Genomic DNA, 20,942 nt, shown 5'->3' with positions numbered 1-20,942 from the left:
AATATGTATATTATTTGTATGAGGCGGTATCTACAATAAAACAGGCTTTTGATAACTTAAATATTTTGACTTTTAAAAAGAAAGTGATTATTTGTATTTATAGACTGATGATTCCAAAATCTTGAAAAACTTTGCCTAATAGAACCTTCTGTGATGGAAAAGTTTTATGTTAGCATTGCCCAATACAGTAGTCAATAGGCACATGCGGCTACTGAACACTTGAAATGTGGGGCAACTGAGGAACCAAATTTTTTACTTTAACAGCCACATGTAGCTAATGACTACCATTACTAAACAGTACAGTTATGGAATTCTTAAACTGTAATGTCAAAATAACAACACTGGCAAGACTGATGGTGTTTCAGCTTCAAATTAAACATTAAAATTAAATTACATATTACAAATAAAAGCCCCAAATCTGAAAATAACACAATGGAAAGAAGTGAGGCTATACCATGCTGATAAAATTTCATCTTTTAAGAAATTTGCTTTTTCTACAGAAGTAGTAAGTTTTATACTTCTGGAGTAGTATATAAAACTACTGCGGTACATACATGATTTAATTCAATTAGTAACAAAACTATGTATTTTATAATACTACAGTAGTTTTATACTATTACAGTGTTATTATGTCCTTATTAGATAAAAAAATGACACATTTCTGACTTCATATTGATAAATGTAGAAAACCTAAGTGTCAAAATATACAAAAGTTAAACTAAGATATACTTAAAAGGTAGAGTACATCATTAGCATAGGGACAATATTGCCACATGGAAAGACAGGAAATTTTCAAGGCAATAAACAAGATATGTGATGTAATTTCAACAATATAAAAAAGGTCTATGTACTTTGAAAAAGTAGGAAGTAAACTCTAAATACTATAAACATGCCCTTATTTTTACCCTATGAAGTATTCTAACTGAATTAAAATTCAATTCAAATAAAAAAATTAAAAAGTCCTTTCTTGGTCCTCCTCCCTTCCAATTTCATGAACTAGCATATGAATGCCCCCCTTTATTTCATCTGGGTATGTCTTACCTTCTCTGCTGGGTTCTCAAACACCTCAAGATTTCTGCTTTTCTTTCTGTCCCATTCCTCTCTTTACAGAGCCACATTCATAGGTACTTGATACTGCTAAATAAACTAACTTCCCCTAAACTAGTTTATAAATAACTTAGTTTATAATAGTTTATAAACTAAATGCAGAGATTCCTCTTCCTAGCAACTAGACATCAAGGATAGAGAAGACAAACCCAGAAGAGTTAAGCATTCACTGATTTATCAAACGAATCTCTAAATGTCAGGAGCTGTTAGAGGAGCTGGAGATTCCAAGAAGAATAAGACAGCTTTCAGCTACTCGTCTTAAAGAGACAGTTGTGAAAATACTTACTATTAATAATTATTAAAAGAACAGGTCGGGCTCAGTGGCTCACGCCTGTAATCCCAACACTTTGGCAGGGAGACGCGGGATCATTTGAGCCCGGGAGTTTGAGACTAGCCTAGGTAGCACAGTGAGACCTCATCTCTACAAAAAATAGAAAAATTAGCCAGGCCTGGTGGTACACGCGTGTAGTTGTAGCTACTGGGGAGGCTGAGCCCGAGAAGTCAAAGCTAGCTGCCGTGAGCCGTGACTGAGCCACTCCACTTCAGCCTGGGCGACAGCGACCTTATCTTTAAAAAAAAAAAAATTAAAAAGCACCCCCCTCAAAACAATGACAGGGCATTCCTAAATTTTATGATGTAAACTCTTAAGTACTGAACCAAGGTTACAGAAGTACAAAGTAACGCATTATTGTAATCATGTTTGTCTTCCCCAAACATGCGTGCCTCGCAAGAAAGAAGTGTCTTACTCAACTTTTTAGGCACTGCTCCTATGTAACAGCAGGCACACAATATTTGTTGAATAAGTGAAGGGACAAAACTGGACTCTGTCCTTGAAGAAGAGGACTACATGTGAAGAAAAACGCTATTAATTTCAAGGACATGAAAAAAGTATCAAGATGATTCAAATTAGAGATGATCCTCAGCTGAAAGACGAAACGGGCATGGGACTCGACCCTATGACAGTTAATCAACCTGTGTTGATAAAGAATCAGCGCCTCAGCTGAGACCGTTCCGGGTTCGCCGCAGGTGGCACAGGAGCTGGACGCCGTCTCCGCCCACCCGCAACAGGGGAGCCTCGTTGCCGAAATGCAACGCGGCAAGCGCTTCAGGTCGGGGGAAAGGTTCTGAGAGAAAACCAGCCTCGTCTCTGGGCCGTTTCCTGCGGCTGTCACCCTTCTCCCGCCACCTCTATAGCTGCAGGAAGGCCTCCGCGTGAGCCCTTGGGACTCCGCCAGCCTAGCCTAGGCTCTGGACTCCCCCAACGGCCCAGCTCTCCCTCAGCACTTACTGCCAGAAGGGGCCCTCCAGGCAGCAGCGACCCCGGCCCCGGCTGCCAGGCGCCAAAGAAAGCACCTGGAGGCTGCCCGCAGCCGTCAGGCTCCCCAGAGCCTCCTGCTGTGTGTGCAGCTGCGCCCGGGAGCCCAGCTGCCCAATCGCCTCGGCGGGGACCGGCACCAACAGCATCGGTAGAACCCGCCCCATGGCCGCGGCGCCCCAGCTGCCGCCGACGGAAGCAGCACTCGCGGCCCCCTCCTCTGCAGCCATCTTGGCTCGGCCGTTACTTCCGGGCACTTTCGCCGGAACCTGATTGTGTCGTGGGCATGCGCGGTGTACGGAGCGGCTCACGCTCGGCCTTGTGACTCCCGCGGAGACCTCTCGGCTGTCTCCGGTCGGTTCCATTCCTTTCCTGTGGGGGGCAGTACTAGCCTCTATAGCAAAGCCACTACTGCTCTGGCCCCAGTCCCACTCTGCTTAACTACCCTGGCATGCTTGAAGGCCTAACCTAGCAGGCCGTTGCAGCCGTTCTCGCTCTGTGCATTACCCTTTGCCTTCTTGGTCCAGCTGCCTCCAGCTCCCCTGGAACCCAGTTCCTGCCTGTTTTCTTCGCTTTTCTTACTGTGCTGTTTGCTTACAGGCTCTGGGGTGGTGCCATTTCCTTGGTAGCATGGATCAAGGCTTACAGTGTGGATCCATAGTGAGGGTGTTGATCCGAAAGTTGAAGTCAAATAATATCCATTGTAACAGAGAGACAGGGTAAGTAAGGGGTGGAGATGGTAGAGCTCCTGTCTGTTTTCTCAGAGAAGTATGATCCAAGATCAAGAGGAGAGGAGCAACGGGTTTGAGGTGAGAAGAGGAGTTGAATAGGCATTTTGGTAAAGTCTCCTAAAAGACAGCTGTACCTTCTTAACACATTTTCCACATTCAGAACATTTCCGCATAAATGTAACCTGTTGACAGGCCTCCCTAAGCCATTCAACCTAAAGTCCCTTTTACTGCAGTCTCTCACCTTGTTTTGTTTTTAATCATAGTATTTATCACCACTTGATATTTTCTGCCAGTTCCTGTCCAATCAGAATGTAAACTTCAAAAGAGCAAGGCCTTTGTTGCTCACCACTGTCCTTGCTAGTACCTAAAACAGTGCCCGTTTCATGAAAGGTACTGCAGCATTTGTTGATCAATGCATGACCTTATTTGTCAAAATTAAAGCAAACTTTTTTTTTTTTTTTGAGATGGAGTCTTGCTGTGTCACCCAGGATGGAGTGCAGTGGTGGGATCTCAACTCACTGCAACCTCTGCCTCCCAGACTCAAGCAATTCTCCTTCCTCAGCCTCCCCAGTAGCTGGGATTACAGGCACACACCACACCCAGCTAAATTTTTGTATTTTAGTAGAGACGGGGTTTCACCATGTTGGCCAGGCTGGTTTCGAATTCCTAACCTCAGGTGAATTACCCATCCCAGCCTCCCAAAGTGCTAAGATTACAGATGTGAGCCACCGTGCCTTACTGAAACCAAACATTTTATATCACAAGGGAGATATATTCAACCTTCTAAGCTTAGCTAGGGCTGTTTTCTCTCTATAAAAAATGGCAACGTTAAAGCAATTTCTAAGGTTACACTTGTGTTAGCTACAAGGCCTTGTCCCTTATAATCAGGGCAGTCTTCTCATGCCTGTAAATCCCAGCACTTTGGGAGGCCAAGTTGGGAGGATCACTGGAGCCTACCCTTGCCAACATAGGGAGACCCTTGTCTCTACAAAAAAAAAAATTTGAAAAAATTTTTAAGACAGTTTTGCTCTTGTTGCCCAGGCTGGAGTGCAGTGGCGCAGTCTTGGCTCACTGCAACCTCCAACCTCTGCCTCCCGGGTTCAAGCGATTCTCCTGCCTCAGCCTCCAAGTAGCTGGGATTACAGGCATGTGCCACCATTCCTGGCTGATTTTGTATTTTTAGTAGAGACACAGTTTCTGCACATTGGTCAGGCTGGTCTCAAACTCCTGACCCTCAGGTGATCCGCCCGCCTTGGCTCCCCAGAGTGCTGGGATTACAGTCATGAGCCACTGCGTCTGGCCAAAAAAAATTTTTTTTTTAAATACTAACTGGGTGTGGTGTCACATGCCTATAATCCAAGCTACTCAGTAGACTGAGGTGGGAGGATCACTTGAGCCTGGAGGTCGACGCTGCAGTGAGCCATGATGGTGCCACTGCACTCCCACATGGGTGACAGAGTAACAACCTTGTCTTAAAGAAAAGCAAAAGGACATTCCTGGAGCATTCATACATAAGATAACCTTCATTATGGATTTTAACTTACAAGCAAGTTCCAACACATCATTCTATTATCTCTTTAATTATACCTTATTATGCCGTGTCTTATTTTTAGGCACATCATTTAGATTTTTGAAGAAAGGATATGAAAATGTTTGGGGAAGGGTTCTCCAATATATAAAGGCTTAAGAAATGTCTTCAGACTCTCTGGATCCCTGTAAACACAGTCTATACAGCTAGTGTCTGATGATTCAACTTCCCACATACATGTATTCCAGAACAAACAGATCAGTAGATCCAGGCAAACCTATAAAGAGAACAGGTGTTAACTGCAAGCACAATTCTACTTTGCAAGCATTTATGTAATTTGACTAGTATCTGAGTCTAGCAGTAATTCTGAGGACAGAGATGACCATGTTATTCATGCTTATATCCTGGAATAGTTGTCCCTCAAGTATTTCTTGAATGAAGGAATAATTCACGTTCTTAAAATAATTCTTGCCTTCAAATAGCTTAGCACTATAAATGACCAAAGCGCTTGGAATAAAAGGTTGGCTGAAGACTTGGTCAAGACTGGTTATACAGTAAATGTCAGTGTGTAGAACCACTTCTAAAAGCACATGTTCCTTCATGCTCATAATTTAAAAGGAGGAAGTAGTGAAGCAAGTAACAGAACATAGATTGGGCTTGAATAAGGGACTTTGACCTTGTTTCTGTGATTACTTACTCCATCCTGGCCTCCAGCTGCTGAACCAATTGTTTGTCCACATGGTGACAGAACAGGGGAAGTAGGTTGCTGGGGAAAGCTAGGGGTTCTGCCAGAGAGGCTGTAGGCATTTGGGCTATTTCCCAGGCAATCAGAACCACCATGTCTGTCCTAGAGAGCATAAATATAAATATAAGCAAATAAATTTGCTTAACAAACAGACTCAGGGCCAAGGTTTCTTATTCTTTCCATTTCTACTACCATTGTCCCCCACCCCCAGGTAGCAATTCAGAGATAACATTTGCATGTTTGCTACATGCCAAGCAATGCTTAGTGCTTTACCCATTTCCCTTCCTATTTAATCTTAAGAACTATGAGGGGTTAATACCATCATCCCTAGTTTGTAGATAAAGAAACAAACTAAGAGAAGTGAGAAGTGAAAGAACTTGCCCTAAAGTTATATTGCTAGTAAGTGATACAGTCAGAATTCAAACCTAGGTCTTTTTAAACTCTAAAGCTTGTCCCCTTAGGTACTATGTTATACTGCCTCCTAGAAGAAACCAAAACTCTAGGGCACTATTAAAAAAAAAGCAGAACAGCTACAACACTGCTACTTCTTTCTCTATCCAACCTCCTCCTCAGTACTTGAAATGCCTCAGGAAATACTTCATCTGGCTCAGTCTGCACATCCCAGGGGTACTGAGATAGTATTTACAAGGCCTTTATGATCTTACCAAGCTGTACGGTCACTGTTGGGTTCCTCTAGGGAAGAATCCAGCGATACCAGCTGCTCCCCATGACTCAGTAGGGCATAGAGCAAAGATATTCCAAACTGCAAGGTACACATATTCCAGCGCAAAATGAGTTCACTCTCAGCATTTGGTGCTTTCCTGACTCTTATCTTCCCAACTAAAGGACATGTTAACATTTAGAGATGGAGCCCAAGATATCCACAAGGGCTGTCAGGTTTTACACTGGTGAGCCAAAGAACTCTCTAACCTTTCCATAGGAATCACTGCTCTGAACTTTTCCAAAAGACACTCTTGGAGAGCTGATTAAATGCATATTTCTAGGCTTGACTCCTAGGAGTAGGAGGTTAGGAATGCCTCCAGGAAGCTGAGGCAGGTAGTCTGTGGACCCCACTTTAAGAGGCACTTCTTTAAGCAAAGACCTTCAGTGTGGCGTACACGAGATAATCCACTGGGATATTGAAAGACAGTATCAAAATTTTCACATCTAGAGTCTTTTCTTTAAAATTTTCTATCTTATATTTATTATATACCTATTGGCTAGGTGCAGTGGCTCATGCCCGTAATTCCAGCACTTTGGGAGGCCGAGGCAGGCGGATCACTTAAAGTTAGGAGTTCAAGACCAGCCTGACCAACATGGTGAAAAACCATGTCTCTACTAAAAATACAAAACTTAGCTGGGTGTGGTGGCACACACTTGTAATCCCAGCTACTTGGGAGGCTGAGGCAGGAGAATCACTTGAACCTGGGAGATAGAAGTTGCAGTGAGCCAAGATCGTGCCACTGCACTCCAGCCTGGGTGACAGAGCGAGACTATCTAAAAAATAAATGAAAAATATTTATTATGTACCTATTATTACTAGTGTTACATGCATTTGGTTTATAAACACATGGGTAGTGTGGTTTAGAATGTTTTTTACTGAAAGAGGTACACAAGAGTTTGGAGACCTGCTCTGGAGGCTCACATCAGCAGCAATCAGGGAGCTTATTAGAAAAACAGAGCCGGCGCATGGGCCCCACCCCAGACCCACTGAATGACTGAGTGGGGCCAAGGAGCTGGGTTTAATAAGCTGGCCAGGTGATCCTGTGCTTACTAGAAATTGAGAAGCACTGCAGAGGATAAGATTTGTGGAGAGATGAGACTGTCCCCCAACTTATCCCTTATCAGTGATACCAACCTGAAAGCCATCTATGGAAAAAAGCCTCCTAGACATGTTACCTGATTCTGAAGCACCACGGTGACTGGCCGCTCTGAGGAGCCAGATGGCAACAGCATTAATCCCTGAAGTCCTTGGAGGAGTTCATGGAGGGTCAAGTGACTGATACATTTGCCCAGAGGTTTGAATAACATTTGTAGGGCCTGCAAGAAGATCAGTAAGCACCTCCCGAATCCCACTACAACTTCCCCTCCCCTTACCTTGCCTCCACAGGCCCTTCCCTCGCTGTCTTTGGCACATCTTGGTGAGGTTACTTACCAGGCTTATCACCACTATGACTCTCCATCTCCAACACTGACACCTTCAGTACCTACTTGTCCTAGGATGCCTTCTCTAAGAAAAGTAGATGGGGGCTCAGCATTTATCAGGGCATCCTAATCTTTTACTCAAACCGCCTCAGCACGCTGACACCTGTGTGACCATACACCTGTTGCTTTTTGTTTGTCATACCCAAAGATGATCCACTGTTCCTGTAATAGTTCTGTAACTTCCTTGCCTGAGGGTGGCAAGGCCAGCATCCCTCACTGTGCCCAGCACCTTCTCTGGCATCTCTGGGGCATGTGGGGACTGGAGGGGAGAAACGACCCTTAACCTATTCAGGAGACCATCCTCTTCTCCACTCGATGCCACAGTACCTGATCAGCCACATCCCTCCGGACCAGGAGGGGCAGATGGTGGGTGATAGCCAAAAGAATGGTAACAGCCTGATCCTGGGCCAGGAAGGGGAGCAGCCGGGCCACCAGGGCCTTCCCCTTCCTCACAGAGAGCACCTGCAGGAAGCCATCTGCTGCCTCCCTACAAGGGAGAGAGGAGAACATTTTCAGAACTCTGCATAGAGGAGAGGGCTACATGCCAGAAAGCAGAGGCAGAAGCAAGACCAGTGTCTTTGCTGCTCCTTCCCTACCTGGGCTGAGGTGGAACCCTCCCACACTCACTCCAGGTTGTTCTGCTCCTGGGTCTTTAAGGTCTGGAAGAGCTTCTCAACCTGGTTGCTTTGCTGCTCAGAAAAGCAGGGCTGTGGAGGCCTATACTTCCAGCCCTCCTCTAGTTCTAGTAACTGAAGGAACATCTGGGAATTTGAGGGTGGAAAAAGAGGTAAATTTGGGTACTATCTCATTCTCAAAGGTAGGTTCGGAACTCGTCCCTAAAGAACTGATATCTCACCTTCTCAATCCGGTGTAACACCCGAAGCCTCTGACTGCTTGCAGCTTCTATATCCTAGGAGAAGAGAGTCGCCAGCTATCAGCTACACTGCCACTGCCACAGCCCCAGCCCAGGCCCCTCACTAGCTAGAGATTGAGCTGGAAAGGCTAGAAACAAAGTCTGATCACACTTCTTCCTCCCTCTTAGGTCACAGTCTTAAACACAGGAGTGTTCTAGACCCTTCTTCCAAAGGGGAGAGAAAAAGGTCTGGGAAGATAGTGCTCCCACCTGCTCTTGAGTTCCATGGGGTACAGCATCAATAGCTCGGCGAGGGCTGAAGCATGTCGACACAGCTACCTGGCCCAGGGAACCCTCGATTCGGACTACTGTGTGAGAAGAGAGGCACATTTCCCTCCCGCTCCCACGCTCTGTCCACTCAGATGCCCAGCCCAAGTCAGCAGGCCAGCCCTGACCCTACCGGACTCATAAGCCTCTGCCTTCTGAATGTAAGGCGTTACCAGCTTGAGGGACTCAACCTGGTTTCTTCGTCCAAGTAGCTCTTCGTCTGCCTGCTGCTTCTCTAGCTTCTGGTAATATTTCTGAGAATGCATGGAATAGGAAACAAAAAAACAAAACTATATTCATCTTTTGACCTTAGAATTAAGTTTCTCAAGTGCAGCCTCTTAAGTTTTGTGTGTGTGTGTGTGTGTGTGTGTGTTATAAGTTTTGTTGTTTGACACAGGGTCTCCCCTCTGTCACCCAGCTGGAGTGCAGTGGCGCGATCTCTGGCTCACTGCAACCTCCCTGGCTCAAGTGATCCTCCCACTTCAGCCTCCTCAGTAGCTGGAGCCACAGGCATGTGCTACCATGCCTGGCTAATTTTTGTATTTTTGTGGAGATAGGATTTCACCATGTTGCCCAGGCTGGTCTTAAACTCCTGGACTCAAGCAATCAGCCTGCCTTGGCCTCCCAAAGTGCTGGGATTACAGGCGAGCCACGATGCCCAGACAAGCACAGCCTCTTAATACTCTTTCCTACAACAATCATTCCAGAAATGATGCTGGTACCTTAGGCCCTCCTTGCAGTTATTCTAAAGTGTCTTAAGCATCCTGGGCCCCACATCACCCATCTCGGAATTCACATACCAAATACTTCAAGACTAGGTACGACCACCAAGTCTGATGAAAGGGCAGAGAGCAAAGTGGAGAGCCAGTGAGCAAACCTGTTCCAGCGTCTGTAACCTTCCTGCATGCCCTAGTACACACACACTGCATACCACCTGTCCTCCCCACTTCCCCATTTAATCTTGTGACCTCACCTGTGCTTTCTAAAAATCAGTTATCTGATGATATGAGGGCCATCCAGAGGTTGAAGAACAGAACTAGCCATAGGGATGTGTTTGTCGGTTGCCCTCTAGGCCAGTTTTATACTTCTGTGGATTCACTCAGCAGCTCTGACATTTTCTTAAAGTTGAGAAATCCTAAACTAAAATCCACTGACAAGCCAAGCAAGGATTTGAAAAAGGCTCTTTTGTTTAGAAGCAATGCCAAAAAGGTGAGAGCACAAAACTATTTCATTTTCAGTGACCCTTGCAGAAAAGGGAGGGCTTTTGAAGCTTGGTGGAAAGAAAGGAAAAATACCTAATGTAAATGAGAAAGGAATAAGGAGGGGCCCTGGATGGGAGGCTCACATATGTTGAAGTGAAAGTGAAACAGCTAGCTGGGCACAGTTGCTCAGTTGTTCACACCTGTAATCTCAGCACTTTGGGAGGCTGAGGTGGGTGGATCACTTGAGGTCAGAAGTTCAAGACCAGCCTAGCCAACATGGTGAAACCCCGTCTCTACTAAAAATACAAAAATTAGCTGTGTATGGTGGTACATGCCTGTAATCCCAGCTACTTGGGAGGCTGAGGCAGGAGAATCACCTGAACCCTGGAGGTGGAGGTGGCAATGAGCTGAGACTGTGCCACTGCACTCCAGCCTGGATGACAGTGGGCGACTCTGGCTCAAAAACAAAAACAAACAAAACAAAAAAACCACAATAGCCTAGACAACCTAAAAACTTGTGGACAAAGACTTGCCCCATAAATCAAGGCAGAAGGAAGCAGGGGAAAATGAGTGAAAATGTCTGCTGTCGTTTGTTCAGTTAAACAAACTGAATCCCACTATAACATCCCTGTGCTTTAGATCTAAAAAGTGAAAGTAGGCCAGGCACGGTGGCTCAAGCCTGTAATCCCAGCACTTTGGGAGGCCGAGACGGGCGGATCACGAGGTCAGGAGATCGAGACCATCCTGGCGAACACGGTGAAACCCCGTCTCTACTAAAAAAAATACAAAAAACTAGCCGGGTGAGGTGGCGGGCGCCTGTAGTCCCAGCTACTCGGGAGGCTGAGGCAGGAGAATGGCATAAACCCGGGAGGCGGAGCTTGCAGTGAGCTGAGATCCGGCCACTGCACTCCAGCCTGGGCGACAGAGCGAGACTCCATCTCAAAAAAATAAAATAAAATAAAATAAAATAAAAAATAAAGAGTGCAAGTAGATTAATATAACAAGACATTTCTAAGCATACAAAGGTGGGAAAGTCCATATTTCCTGGGTGAACAGGGAAAATTCCTAGCAAAGAGTACAGACAAAACCTAAGTGTGTTTGGGGAACTGGAAATAATCAGCTGAAACGTAGGAGGAGAGAGAGAAATGAGCTTGGGATGTCAATTTTAGAAATATGGCCCCCATCCTGTAGTGATTCTCTCTCCCACCTGAACAGACATGAACTCTATGAGCAGAAGAGAGGATCAGAGAGGGCCCAGGAGTCCAGGCCCGTTCAACCCAAGGTCAGAGGCAGGGCTGAGTACTGCGGGGCTCACCTGGTAGTAGTAATCATCCAGGCGGGGGTTTATACTCCGCAGTTGCACCATCTGCACTTTTATCACCCAGTCCTTCTCTTTTCTGGTCATGAGGTTAGCATAGGGGTCTGGCTGCTGAGACCAAGGCTTCTTGGCTGGGGGACTTTAAGCCAGGAAGAAGAACCCTTTAGACTTACCCACCATTGCCACTTCCCAAGGAGTGTGGTGAGCAGGAAGTGGGGCTCGCTGGGAAGGATGGAGCAAGCACAGAGGTGGGCAACAGTATGAGAGTTTTAACCACCACATGGGAGCTTTGAGGGAGATGACTGGTCACAAGGGGAGACCCGGCATGCAGATGGGTTCCCCTCAACCCTGCTCCTGGTCTGGGCTGTACCTTGGTGTTTGACTACGCTGCTGCTGCTGCAAGATCCGTTGGTGCTGAGGGTGGAGCTGGGTCAGATGACTGGGAAGACAAGAATTAACTTGAGCTGGGTGGAAGGAAGCTCTCAGTTCTCTGCCCCCTCCATTCATTCAGCCCAGGTCAGCTAAGGTGAACATCTAAGGAACCTTATCTTTAGGTACTTTCCCAAAGCCACATGGCACATCATAGTCCTAGACCCATAGGACTCCCAAGATCCTTCAACATTTTCCTGCAATTTGGCTGCAGGAAATCTTGGCACAGTAGAAAACCTTTTGGCCTGGTCATCAGGAGTTCTGAATCCTAGTGTCAGTTCCATCATGCTAGCTGATTGCAAATAAATTTTTATTTTTAATTTTTTTTGAGACAGTCTCCCTGTCATCCAGGCTGGAGTGCAGTGGCACAGTCTCAGCTCTCTGCAACCTCTGGCTCCTGGGTTCAAGTGATTCTCCTGCCTCAGCCTCCCAAGTAGCTGGGATTACAGGCTCCCGCCAACACGCCCAGCTCATTTTTATATTTGTAGTAGAGACAGGGTTTCACCATGTTGTCCAGGCTGGTCTTGAACTCCTGGCCTCAAGTGATCCTCCCACCTCGGCCTTCCAGAGTGCTAGGATTACAGGCATGAGCCACAGCACCCGGCTTTAAATAAGTTTTTAATCTTCCTCGGGCTACATTTGTGAGGGAGAAGGAATTAGACTATACCTCAGACTACTCTTACTAGATTTCTGTTTTCCTGTGGCAACTGGTAGGCACGGTCCCCACCCCTCCTCAGCCAGCACCTCCTGAGAACTTCAAATCAGTACCTGAACCTAGGGGGCCACGAGGTCAGCAGGCTGCAGAAAAGAGTTGGGTCTGGTGAGGGCAGCCGAGGTCCAAAGTGCCGTGCTGGAGAGCCGGTGCTGGGAAATGTAGGCCAGAAAGGGATGGGCGACAGGTAGTCCAAGGTCTGAGAGAGGAATTAAGAGGTCTGGGAGAATGCCATCTCCACCAAAAGAATGCTGCTGTTGTTGTGAGGGCTCCGTTCCTTTCCTGCCCTTTCCCCTCAAGAACTTGACCCAACATTGTGCCATCTTGTGAGTCCCTCAAGGCAGCTTTGAGGGCACCAGACTGTGGTTCCTGCCCTTGTTTCTTTCTTTCTTTTTTTTTTTTTGAGACAGAATCTGGCTGTGTCGCCCAGGCTGGAGTGCGGTGGCCGGATCTCAGCTCACTGCAAGCTCCGCCTGCCAGGTTCACGCCATCCGCCTCCCAGGTTCACGCCATCCGCCTCCCAGGTTCACGCCATCCGCCTCCCAGGTTCACGCCATTCTCCTGCCTCCGCCTCCCAAGTAGCTGGGACTACAGGCGCCCGCCTCGTCACCCGGCTAGTTTTTTGTATTCTTTAGTAGAGACGGGGTTTCATCGTATTAGCCAGGATGGTCTCGATCTCCTGACCTTGTGATCCGCCCGCCTCGGCCTCCCAAAGTGCTGGGATTACAGGCTTGAGCCACCGCGCCCGGCCCCTTTTTTTTTTTTTTTTTTTTGAGACAGAGTCTCACTCTGTCGCCCAGGCTGGACTGCAGTGGCGTGATCTCTGCTCACTGCAAGCTCCGCCCCCTGGGTTCACGCCATTCTCCTGCCTCAGCCTCCTGAGTAGCTGGGATTACAGGCATATACCACCAAGCCTGGCTTTTTTTTTTTTTTTTTTTTTTTTGTATTTTTAGTAGAGACTGTGTTTCACCATGTTAGCCAGGATGGTCTCGATCTCCTGACCTTGTGATCCACGCGCCTCGGCCTCCCAAAGTGCTGGGATTACAGGTGTGAGCCACCACACCCAGCCCTACCCTTGTTTCAACAGGGCTTGACTAGGAAGCAACTCTTTATTCCCTGACAATGTGGGGTCATGTGCTTTTCCTACTATTTGGAAAGTCAACACCTCTCACTCTCCTCTCTATGATAGCCTTCTCTTGGGCTGTTTTCAGCCGTTGGGGCAGTACTCATCTGTCTTTTTCTGACTCACTTGAAGCCCCTCCTCAAAACTCTAATTCTTTACTAGTTCTCCCTGCAGGATATCATCATTCTTGAATTCCTCTACCCCAGGCCATGTTCCCATTACACAGTTAATTGAAGGGCAGGTGCTCTTTCCAGCTAAGGGCTGGCCATCTGCTGAAAGATTGCCTAAGGCAGGAGTAGTTTGTCCTTGTTCATACACATGGCCAATTGTCCCAGTACCACATATGAAGGTGTCTATCCATGCCCGTGGTTGGGCACACCACCTCTGTCATTTATCAAGCTCCTCTATGCTGGGGCAACTCCCACCTCCCATACCCATACCTCACTTTGGGTGCCTTAACTCCAGACCAGGGTTGGGGCCAGATTGAACATAATGGATGGAATCCTCACTAAGCACAGTATGAAGGCTGCGGTAGACTCACCTGCCACAGAAAATGCAAGGAGGCAAGTGACATTCCCAGCATACCAGGGGCCTTGACTCCAGGGGAGTTGAGCAGAGCTCTCTGGAACAGGAAGGAGGAACCAGGCTCGAATGGGCCTCTGTAGTGTCTTCTACATTCACCTGTGTTTTTGAGGAGGTGGACGGAGGCAGCAAGACCAGCTATTCCAACATCCAGGGCAGTGGCAGCTTGGCCCTCCTTCAGGTTCAAAGTCAACTGGGCTAGGATCCCTCTCCCTCTCCCGGGAGGAATAAGACTACTGCAGTGGTCCTCCCTTATTCAAGAGAGATATGTTCCAAGACCCCCCAAGGGATGCCTGAAACTGGATAGTACTAAACCCTGTGTAGTGTTTTTTCTTATATATACACACCTATGATAGTTCTTTTTTTTTTTGAGACAGAGTCTCGCTTTGTCGCCCAGGCTGGAGTGCAGTGGCACCATCTTGGCTCACTGCAAGCTCCGCCTCCCGGGTTCACGCCATTCTCCTGCCTCAGCCTCCGAGTAGCTGGGACTACAGGCATGCACCACCACGCCCGGCTAATTTTTTGTATTTTTAGTAGAGACGGGGTTTCACCGTGTTAGCCAGGATGGTCTTGATCTCCTGACCTTGTGATCCGCCCGCCTCAGCCTCCCAAAGTGCTGGGATTACAGGCGTGAGCCACCGCGCCCGGCGATAGTTCATATTTTTAAAATTTTTTTTTAGAGTCATAGTCTTGCTCTGTCACCCAGGCTGGAGTGCAGTGGCACTACCATAGCTCACTGCAGGCTCAAACTCCTGAACTCAAGCCCGCCTCCTGCCTCAGACTCCTAAGTAGCTGGGACTACATGCATGTACTACCATATCTGGCTAATGTTTGAAATTTTTTTTTTTTTTTTTTGTAGCGACAGGGTCTTGCTTTGTTGCCCAGGCTGGTCTGGAACTCCTGGCCTCAAGCAATCCTCTCAAAGTGCTGGGATTACAGACATGAGCCACTGCACCTGGCCAGTTTAATTTATGAATTAGATTCAATAAAAAATGAACGATACAAATAGAACAGTTATAACGATATACTGTAATTAAACTTATGTGAATATAGTATCTTAAAATACCTTATTGTACTATACTCGCCTATTTTCAGACTATAGTTGACCAAGGGTAACTGAAATGGCAGAAAGTGAAACCATGGACTACTGTATCTTCGTAGTAGGTTGAAGGAAGGTCTGATTCACCTCATATCTACATGGGAGTCCTTGTCCTTCTCCGCTAGTTATGAGATCCAGGGGAACAAATACCAGGAATGGACTAGTGAGACAGAGGCCCAGGATCAGGCAAAGATGATTCACCTCTAACACTAGTAGCAGGGCCACCACCTGTGGGCGATGCACAGCTCTGCTAGGACCTGGTTTTAAGGTGAGAACAGCATCAAAAACGACGTGGAAGACAGGAGAAAGAGGGAAGGAGAGAGTCCCTAATTCAGGTTCAAGGCTTAAAATCAAAGTGTTAATCCAGAACTTGCCTTGAAAAAGGGTGGAAAACAGAAGAAGAATGTTTAGTGACAGCCTGTGAGCCACAGACAGTTCAGGACAACCCTCTCCCATTCCCTCCTGCCATGGTACCTGGGTGTTATGGACAGCACCAAGTATAGTTGGATCCCCAAGATCATTCTCTTCCTCCTCTTCTTCCTCCAGGTCTGGGTCCAGATCTTCCTCCTCCTCCTCCTCCTCCTCCTCCTCCTCTTCCTCCCCTTCATTCTCTTTTTCTTTTTCCAACTGGCAGGCAGACACCAGCTCCTCCTCAGGAGCCAAAGGGCCACAGATCTTACCTGGCCCTTGGTTTAAGTGTGGGCCAGAGGAGAAGGTAAAATGGGGGCTCAGGTGTGAATCTTGTCTAGAGAGGCTACTACTCAATAGCACTTCTGTTCTTAAGCCATCTCCAGCACCACCTTTGAACATAATGCCTCCTGTTCTGTGGATTTAACTCAGCCTCCCCTCTCCCAAGTTCCCTCGAACCATCCCCTAGTGAGGCAAATGAAACCTGAGCCAGGTGTGGTGGCTTGTGCCCGTAGTCCCGGCTACTTGGGAGGCCAAGGTGGGAAGATCATTTGGGCCCAGGAGTTTGACATCAGCCTGGGCAACACAGTGAGACCCTGTCTCTAAATAACAATTTAAAAAGCAAACAAAAAGAACCTGGCAGATACCAAACATCTTCACTTTCACATCCCCTCTTCAATTGCTTAAGTTCTAGCACAGCCTTTTCCATCTGCTCTGCCCCACCCAACGCCCTTTCTGTTGCCTCTTTGAACAAGTTCCAGCTGCCCCGACTCACTGCAATTTAACCCTCCTGTGTGGCATATACTTTACGTGCATATGTTCATTTAATAGTCATATGAGGCTGTCCTGGGTTGTTATTGATAATTTTACTAGGTTGGTGAGAAAAATAAAGCCCAGAAGAGTGACCTCTCAGTCACCCACTGTAATATAATTAGCAAGTGGAAGAATTTGGAATAACTTCTGGTGACTCTGGACATCCAAGCCCATACGTGAAACAGACCAGCAAGCTCTGCATGCTGGGGCATTTTATATAACATCACGGCCCACTTGTTGATACCTTCAAGGCATTTCATCTTGGTAGGCTGGTGGACTTCCTTCTTGGCTGTGTCCTCCAGTGAAAGAGCATTGCCAGCCTCTGGAAGGTAAACCTGAGACAAGAAAGAGGCCAAGAGGCACCATCGTCAGTAAGGATGATGGCACCCTAAAACAGCCATGGAATCCTCCCAGCAAGATGGTTAGAGAATTCTTGGCCATGGTCTTGAGGAGAGAGACCCTGGGGTCTCAGACTGTCATAAACCCCACCCTCCCAGCTCAGCTCTAGGGAGCTGTCCCACAAAGGGACAGAAATGAGGGACAGGCTAGGAGAAGGAAAAGAAGTACTTCCCAACGGACATCACCAGTCACCGTCCGAGTGTGGTGATGCCTTGCTGCTGACACCCACCACCTGACTGTTGCTGTGCTTTCTGTTTAAGTTATTCATAGCAGCCTGAGCCGGGACCTGTTTGCTGCTCCTGCCTTTAAAAGTCCCAGCTCCTCCCCTGCTTACCCATTAAAGGGCCAGCATCCTCCAACTTTTGGGGCCTGATGGAAATATGAGAACATAGTTTAATGATTTAAAAAATCCTTGAACAGAGAAAAGACCTAAACTGCATTTTTAGCCATCCATGGTTTTTAGTATAGTTTATTGGGATTGATATTTGGGGGCAGATATTCAAAAAGAGGATCCCTGTTTTCCACACCCTTCACTGGTACTTTGTGAGGTTGCATTTCATTTAATCCCTAGGTTTTGCTTCAACAAACTTGGATAGGAAAGTCCTGGGTAGATCCTGGGGAGGATGCCTAGCAACCAAGTTCCTGGCGCTTCAGGGCAGCGTACTTGAAGCCCTCAAGTCCACCTGACGATGCTTGCCCTTCACCAGGTCATGTGAGCTGAAGTCAGCTACTCAGCTCAGACTGATGAGAGACCCCTGTGAATTTGGAAGCCAGATTTTCATGGTAAAAACACTTTTGCATGAGATACATAATCTTACATCTTCTTGGCTGCTCTAATGGCAAACTGGTCCAGAAGCTCAGAAGTAAAAACAAATCAACAACAACAAAAACAGAAACATAGCTGCTCCTGGTAGGCAAAACCCAACACCCTCCCAAGCCTCATCTAAGCCTTGGTTCTGTGCCCACATCTTGTGTTCAGCTGAAACCCACATGACTTTGTAGAACTTCTGAATAAAAATAAAAACTAAGTTAATTTCCCTACATCAAAAATGAAAGTTAGGACCCTCTTGTCATCGTGATAAGACCATGATTCTTGGTGCCTTTAAAGGAAAATATTTGTTTCAGAAATATTACTGCAGGTCATAAACGATATGAGTGGGGGAACAAATATAAGTAGCTTGAAAGTTACTGAAAAACTTCTCATGTATCTGAATTGGGTTCTGACCTTTTTTTTGTTTGTTTTTTGTGAGATATCATCTCACTCTGTCACCCAGGCTAGAGTGCAGTGGCATGATCTGGGCAGCCTCCGTCTCCCGGGTTCAAGAGATTCTCCTGCCTCAGCCTCCCGAGTAGCTGGGATTATAGGTGGCCACTACCACACCCAGCTAATTTTTGAATATATATATATTTTTTCAGTAGAAACAGCGTTTTGCCATGTTGGCCAGGCTTGTCTCAAACTCCTGACCTCAAGTAATCCGCCTGCCTTGGCCTTCCAAAGTGCTGGGATTATAGGCACGAGCCACCACACCCAGCCAGGTTCTGGCCTTTTTGGTAATGTTATTCAGCTGTTTCTCTCAGGAACTTCCTAATAACGTACTTTGGCACTATTAACCAAAGGACCAAATGGTGAATTTCAGTGTTCTAGAGGTGATTCATCACATTGTTGTAGAGATAGATCTTAAGGAGAAACTTGTTGCATGAAGATTTTCATTCTGAAGGGACTTCTGGTATTGACTAGTACCAAAGCAGGTGGATTAGGGCTCAGTCTTTAAGATCACAGCCCTGCCCTGGCTGTTCGGAGTTTAACTTGGGACGTACTGTTTTTTATGAAAGTCCCCTGCCCTTATCTGAAATCTCATATGTCTACTGATCCTCTAGATGTTCTAACTTTCCTGCCACCATTTAATTATGTTAAGTTTAAGCCAAGCCTATGCTAGGTTTGGGGTACATAGTGAATAAAGCAGATGCTTCCCACAGCCTCTTAGAGCTTCTTCTAGAATAAGAAGTACACACAGGTACACAGGATTGTTGGATCAGATTTTAAAAAGACATTAGAGTGACTCATACCTATAATCCCAGCACTTTGGGAAGCTGAGGCAGGAGGATCGTTTGAGCCCAGGAGTTCAAGACAAGCCTGGGCAACATAGGAAGACTCCGTCTCTATTAAACAATTTTTCTTAAAGGAAAAAAAATGACATTAGAAATATTTAAATTTGCTGCATAAAACACTTTTTTATGAGGAGATTTTTAAATCCATTGTTTCAGTTATGTAACAGCAGTAGATCTAGTCTGGCTTTCTTTTTTTTTTTTTTTAATTTTTTTTTATTATACTTTAAGTTCTAGGGTACATGTGCATAACGTGGAGGTTTGTTACATATGTATACTTGTGCCATGTTGGTGTGCTGCACCCATCAACTCGTCAGCACCCATCAAGTCATCATTTATATCAGGTATAACTCCCAATGCAATCCCTCCTCCCTCCCCCTCCCCATGATAGGCCCCGATGTGTGATGATGTTCCCCTTCCCGAGTCCAAGTGATCTCATTGTTCAGTTCCCACCTATGAGTGAGAACATGCGGTGTTTGGTTTTCTGTTCTTGTGATAGTTTGCTAAGAATGATGGTTTCCAGCTGCATCCATGTCCCTACAAAGGACGCAAACTCATCCTTTTTGATGGCTGCATAGTATTCCATGGTGTATATGTGCCACATTTTCTTAATCCAGTCTGTCACAGATGGACATTTGGGTTGATTCCAAGTCTTTGCTATTGTGAATAGTGCCGCAATAAACATACGTGTGCATGTGTCTTTATAGCAGCATGATTTATAATCCTTTGGGTATATACCCAGTAGTGGGATGGCTGGGTCATATGGTACATCTAGTTCTAGATCCTTGAGGAATTGCCATACTGTTTTCCATAATGGTTGAACTAGTTTACAATCCCACCAACAGTGTAAAAGTGTTCCTGTTTCTCCACATCCTCTCCAACACCTATTGTTTCCTGACTTTTTAATGATTGCCATTCTAACTGGTGTGAGATGGTATCTCATTGTGGTTTTGATTTGCATTTCTCTGATGGCCAGTGATGATGAGCATTTTTTCATGTGTCTGTTGGCTGTATGGATGTCTTCTTTTGAGAAATGTCTGTTCATATCCTTTGCCCACTTTTTGATGGGGTTGTTTTTTTCTTGTATATTTGTTTGAGTTCTTTTAGATTCTGGATATTAGCCCTTTGTCAGATGAGTAGATTGCAAAAATTTTCTCCCATTCTGTAGGTTGCCTGTTCACTCTGATGGTAGTTTCTTTTGCTGTGCAGAAGCTCTTTAGTTTAATTAGATCCCATTTGTCAATTTTTGCTTTTGCTGTCGTTGCTTTTGGTGTTTTAGACATGAAGTCCTTGCCCATGCCTATGTCCTGAATGGTACTACCTAGGTTTTCTTCTAGGGTTTTTATGGTATTAGGTCTAACATTTAAGTCTCTAATCCATCTTGAATTAATCTTCGTATAAGGAGTAAGGAAAGGATCCAGTTTCAGCTTTCTACTTATGGCTAGCCAATTTTCCCAGCACCATTTATTAAATAGGGAATCCTTTCCCCATTTCTTGTTTCTCTCAGGTTTGTCAAAGATCAGATGGCTGTAGATGTGTGGTATTATTTCTGAGGACTCTGTTCTGTTCCATTGGTCTATATCTCTGTTTTGGTACCAGTACCATGCTGTTTTGGTTACTGTAGCCTGGCTTTCAATTTCTTCTTGAGTTTTAAGTTATATATCTTCTAGGAATTTGTCCATGTGTCCATTTCTTGTAAATTTTCAAATTTGTTGGCATAAAGTTGTTCATAGTATAAGAGTATTTAAAAATCCATGCTATAACTATACTTTGTCTCTCCCACCCCCTTTTATTTAGTTATTTATTTTGAGACAGAGTCTTGCCTGTCACCCAGGCTGGAGTGCAGTGTGCCACAGTCTCAGCTCACTGCAACCTCCACCTCCCATGTTCAAGCAATTCTCCTGCCTCAGCCTCCAAAGCAGCTGAGATTACAGGTGCAC

At 45.9% G+C, this 20,942-nt stretch overlaps 2 protein-coding genes across 17 annotated transcripts in view; both read right to left on the bottom strand.

Moving 5' to 3' along the window:
* Window positions 1-2,901, bottom strand: part of SPG11 (SPG11 vesicle trafficking associated, spatacsin) — a 108,816-nt gene extending 105,915 nt beyond the window's left edge. For 2 of the 9 annotated variants that reach the window (XR_004432036.1, XR_004432037.1), the window contains exon 1: window positions 2,396-2,901. Coding sequence is in view for 3 of the 9 variants with exons in the window: in XM_033190267.1 (XP_033046158.1) it covers window positions 2,396-2,787 (392 nt within the window). In the remaining 6 variants the exon portion in view is untranslated. Of the gene's footprint in view, window positions 1-1,041; window positions 1,330-2,395 lie in introns of those variants that run through there. The other 7 variants (XR_004432035.1, XR_004432033.1, XM_033190267.1 and 4 more) reach the window with 5 other exon arrangements.
* A 1,813-nt stretch (window positions 2,902-4,714) lies between these two features.
* Window positions 4,715-17,188, bottom strand: PATL2 (PAT1 homolog 2). Of its 8 annotated transcripts, XM_033190274.1 has the most exons (16): window positions 17,126-17,188; window positions 16,742-16,832; window positions 15,751-15,962; window positions 14,137-14,217; window positions 12,529-12,671; window positions 11,702-11,770; window positions 11,329-11,470; window positions 8,945-9,065; window positions 8,755-8,852; window positions 8,488-8,541; window positions 8,259-8,392; window positions 7,959-8,118; window positions 7,326-7,466; window positions 6,092-6,189; window positions 5,379-5,528; window positions 4,715-4,958 (listed from the first exon to the last, which is right to left on the bottom strand). In XM_033190274.1, the coding sequence occupies exons 1-16, from the start codon at window positions 17,162-17,164 to the stop codon at window positions 4,940-4,942; spliced, it is 1,752 nt and encodes a 583-aa protein (XP_033046165.1). In that variant the 5' UTR covers window positions 17,165-17,188; the 3' UTR covers window positions 4,715-4,939. The 8 variants fall into 8 exon arrangements, with proteins under 8 accessions (XP_033046165.1, XP_033046161.1, XP_033046166.1 ...); XM_033190270.1 differs by lacking the exon at window positions 6,092-6,189; XM_033190275.1 differs by lacking the exon at window positions 6,092-6,189 and having other exon boundaries at window positions 17,065-17,152.
* Between the last annotated feature and the right edge of the window lie 3,754 nt (window positions 17,189-20,942).

Source organism: Trachypithecus francoisi, unplaced genomic scaffold (genome assembly GCF_009764315.1).
Source record: "Trachypithecus francoisi isolate TF-2019V2 unplaced genomic scaffold, Tfra_2.0 Lachesis_group3, whole genome shotgun sequence".
Taxonomy (NCBI): Eukaryota; Metazoa; Chordata; class Mammalia; order Primates; family Cercopithecidae; genus Trachypithecus; species Trachypithecus francoisi.
This window is presented reverse-complemented; position numbering and strand designations above follow the sequence as displayed.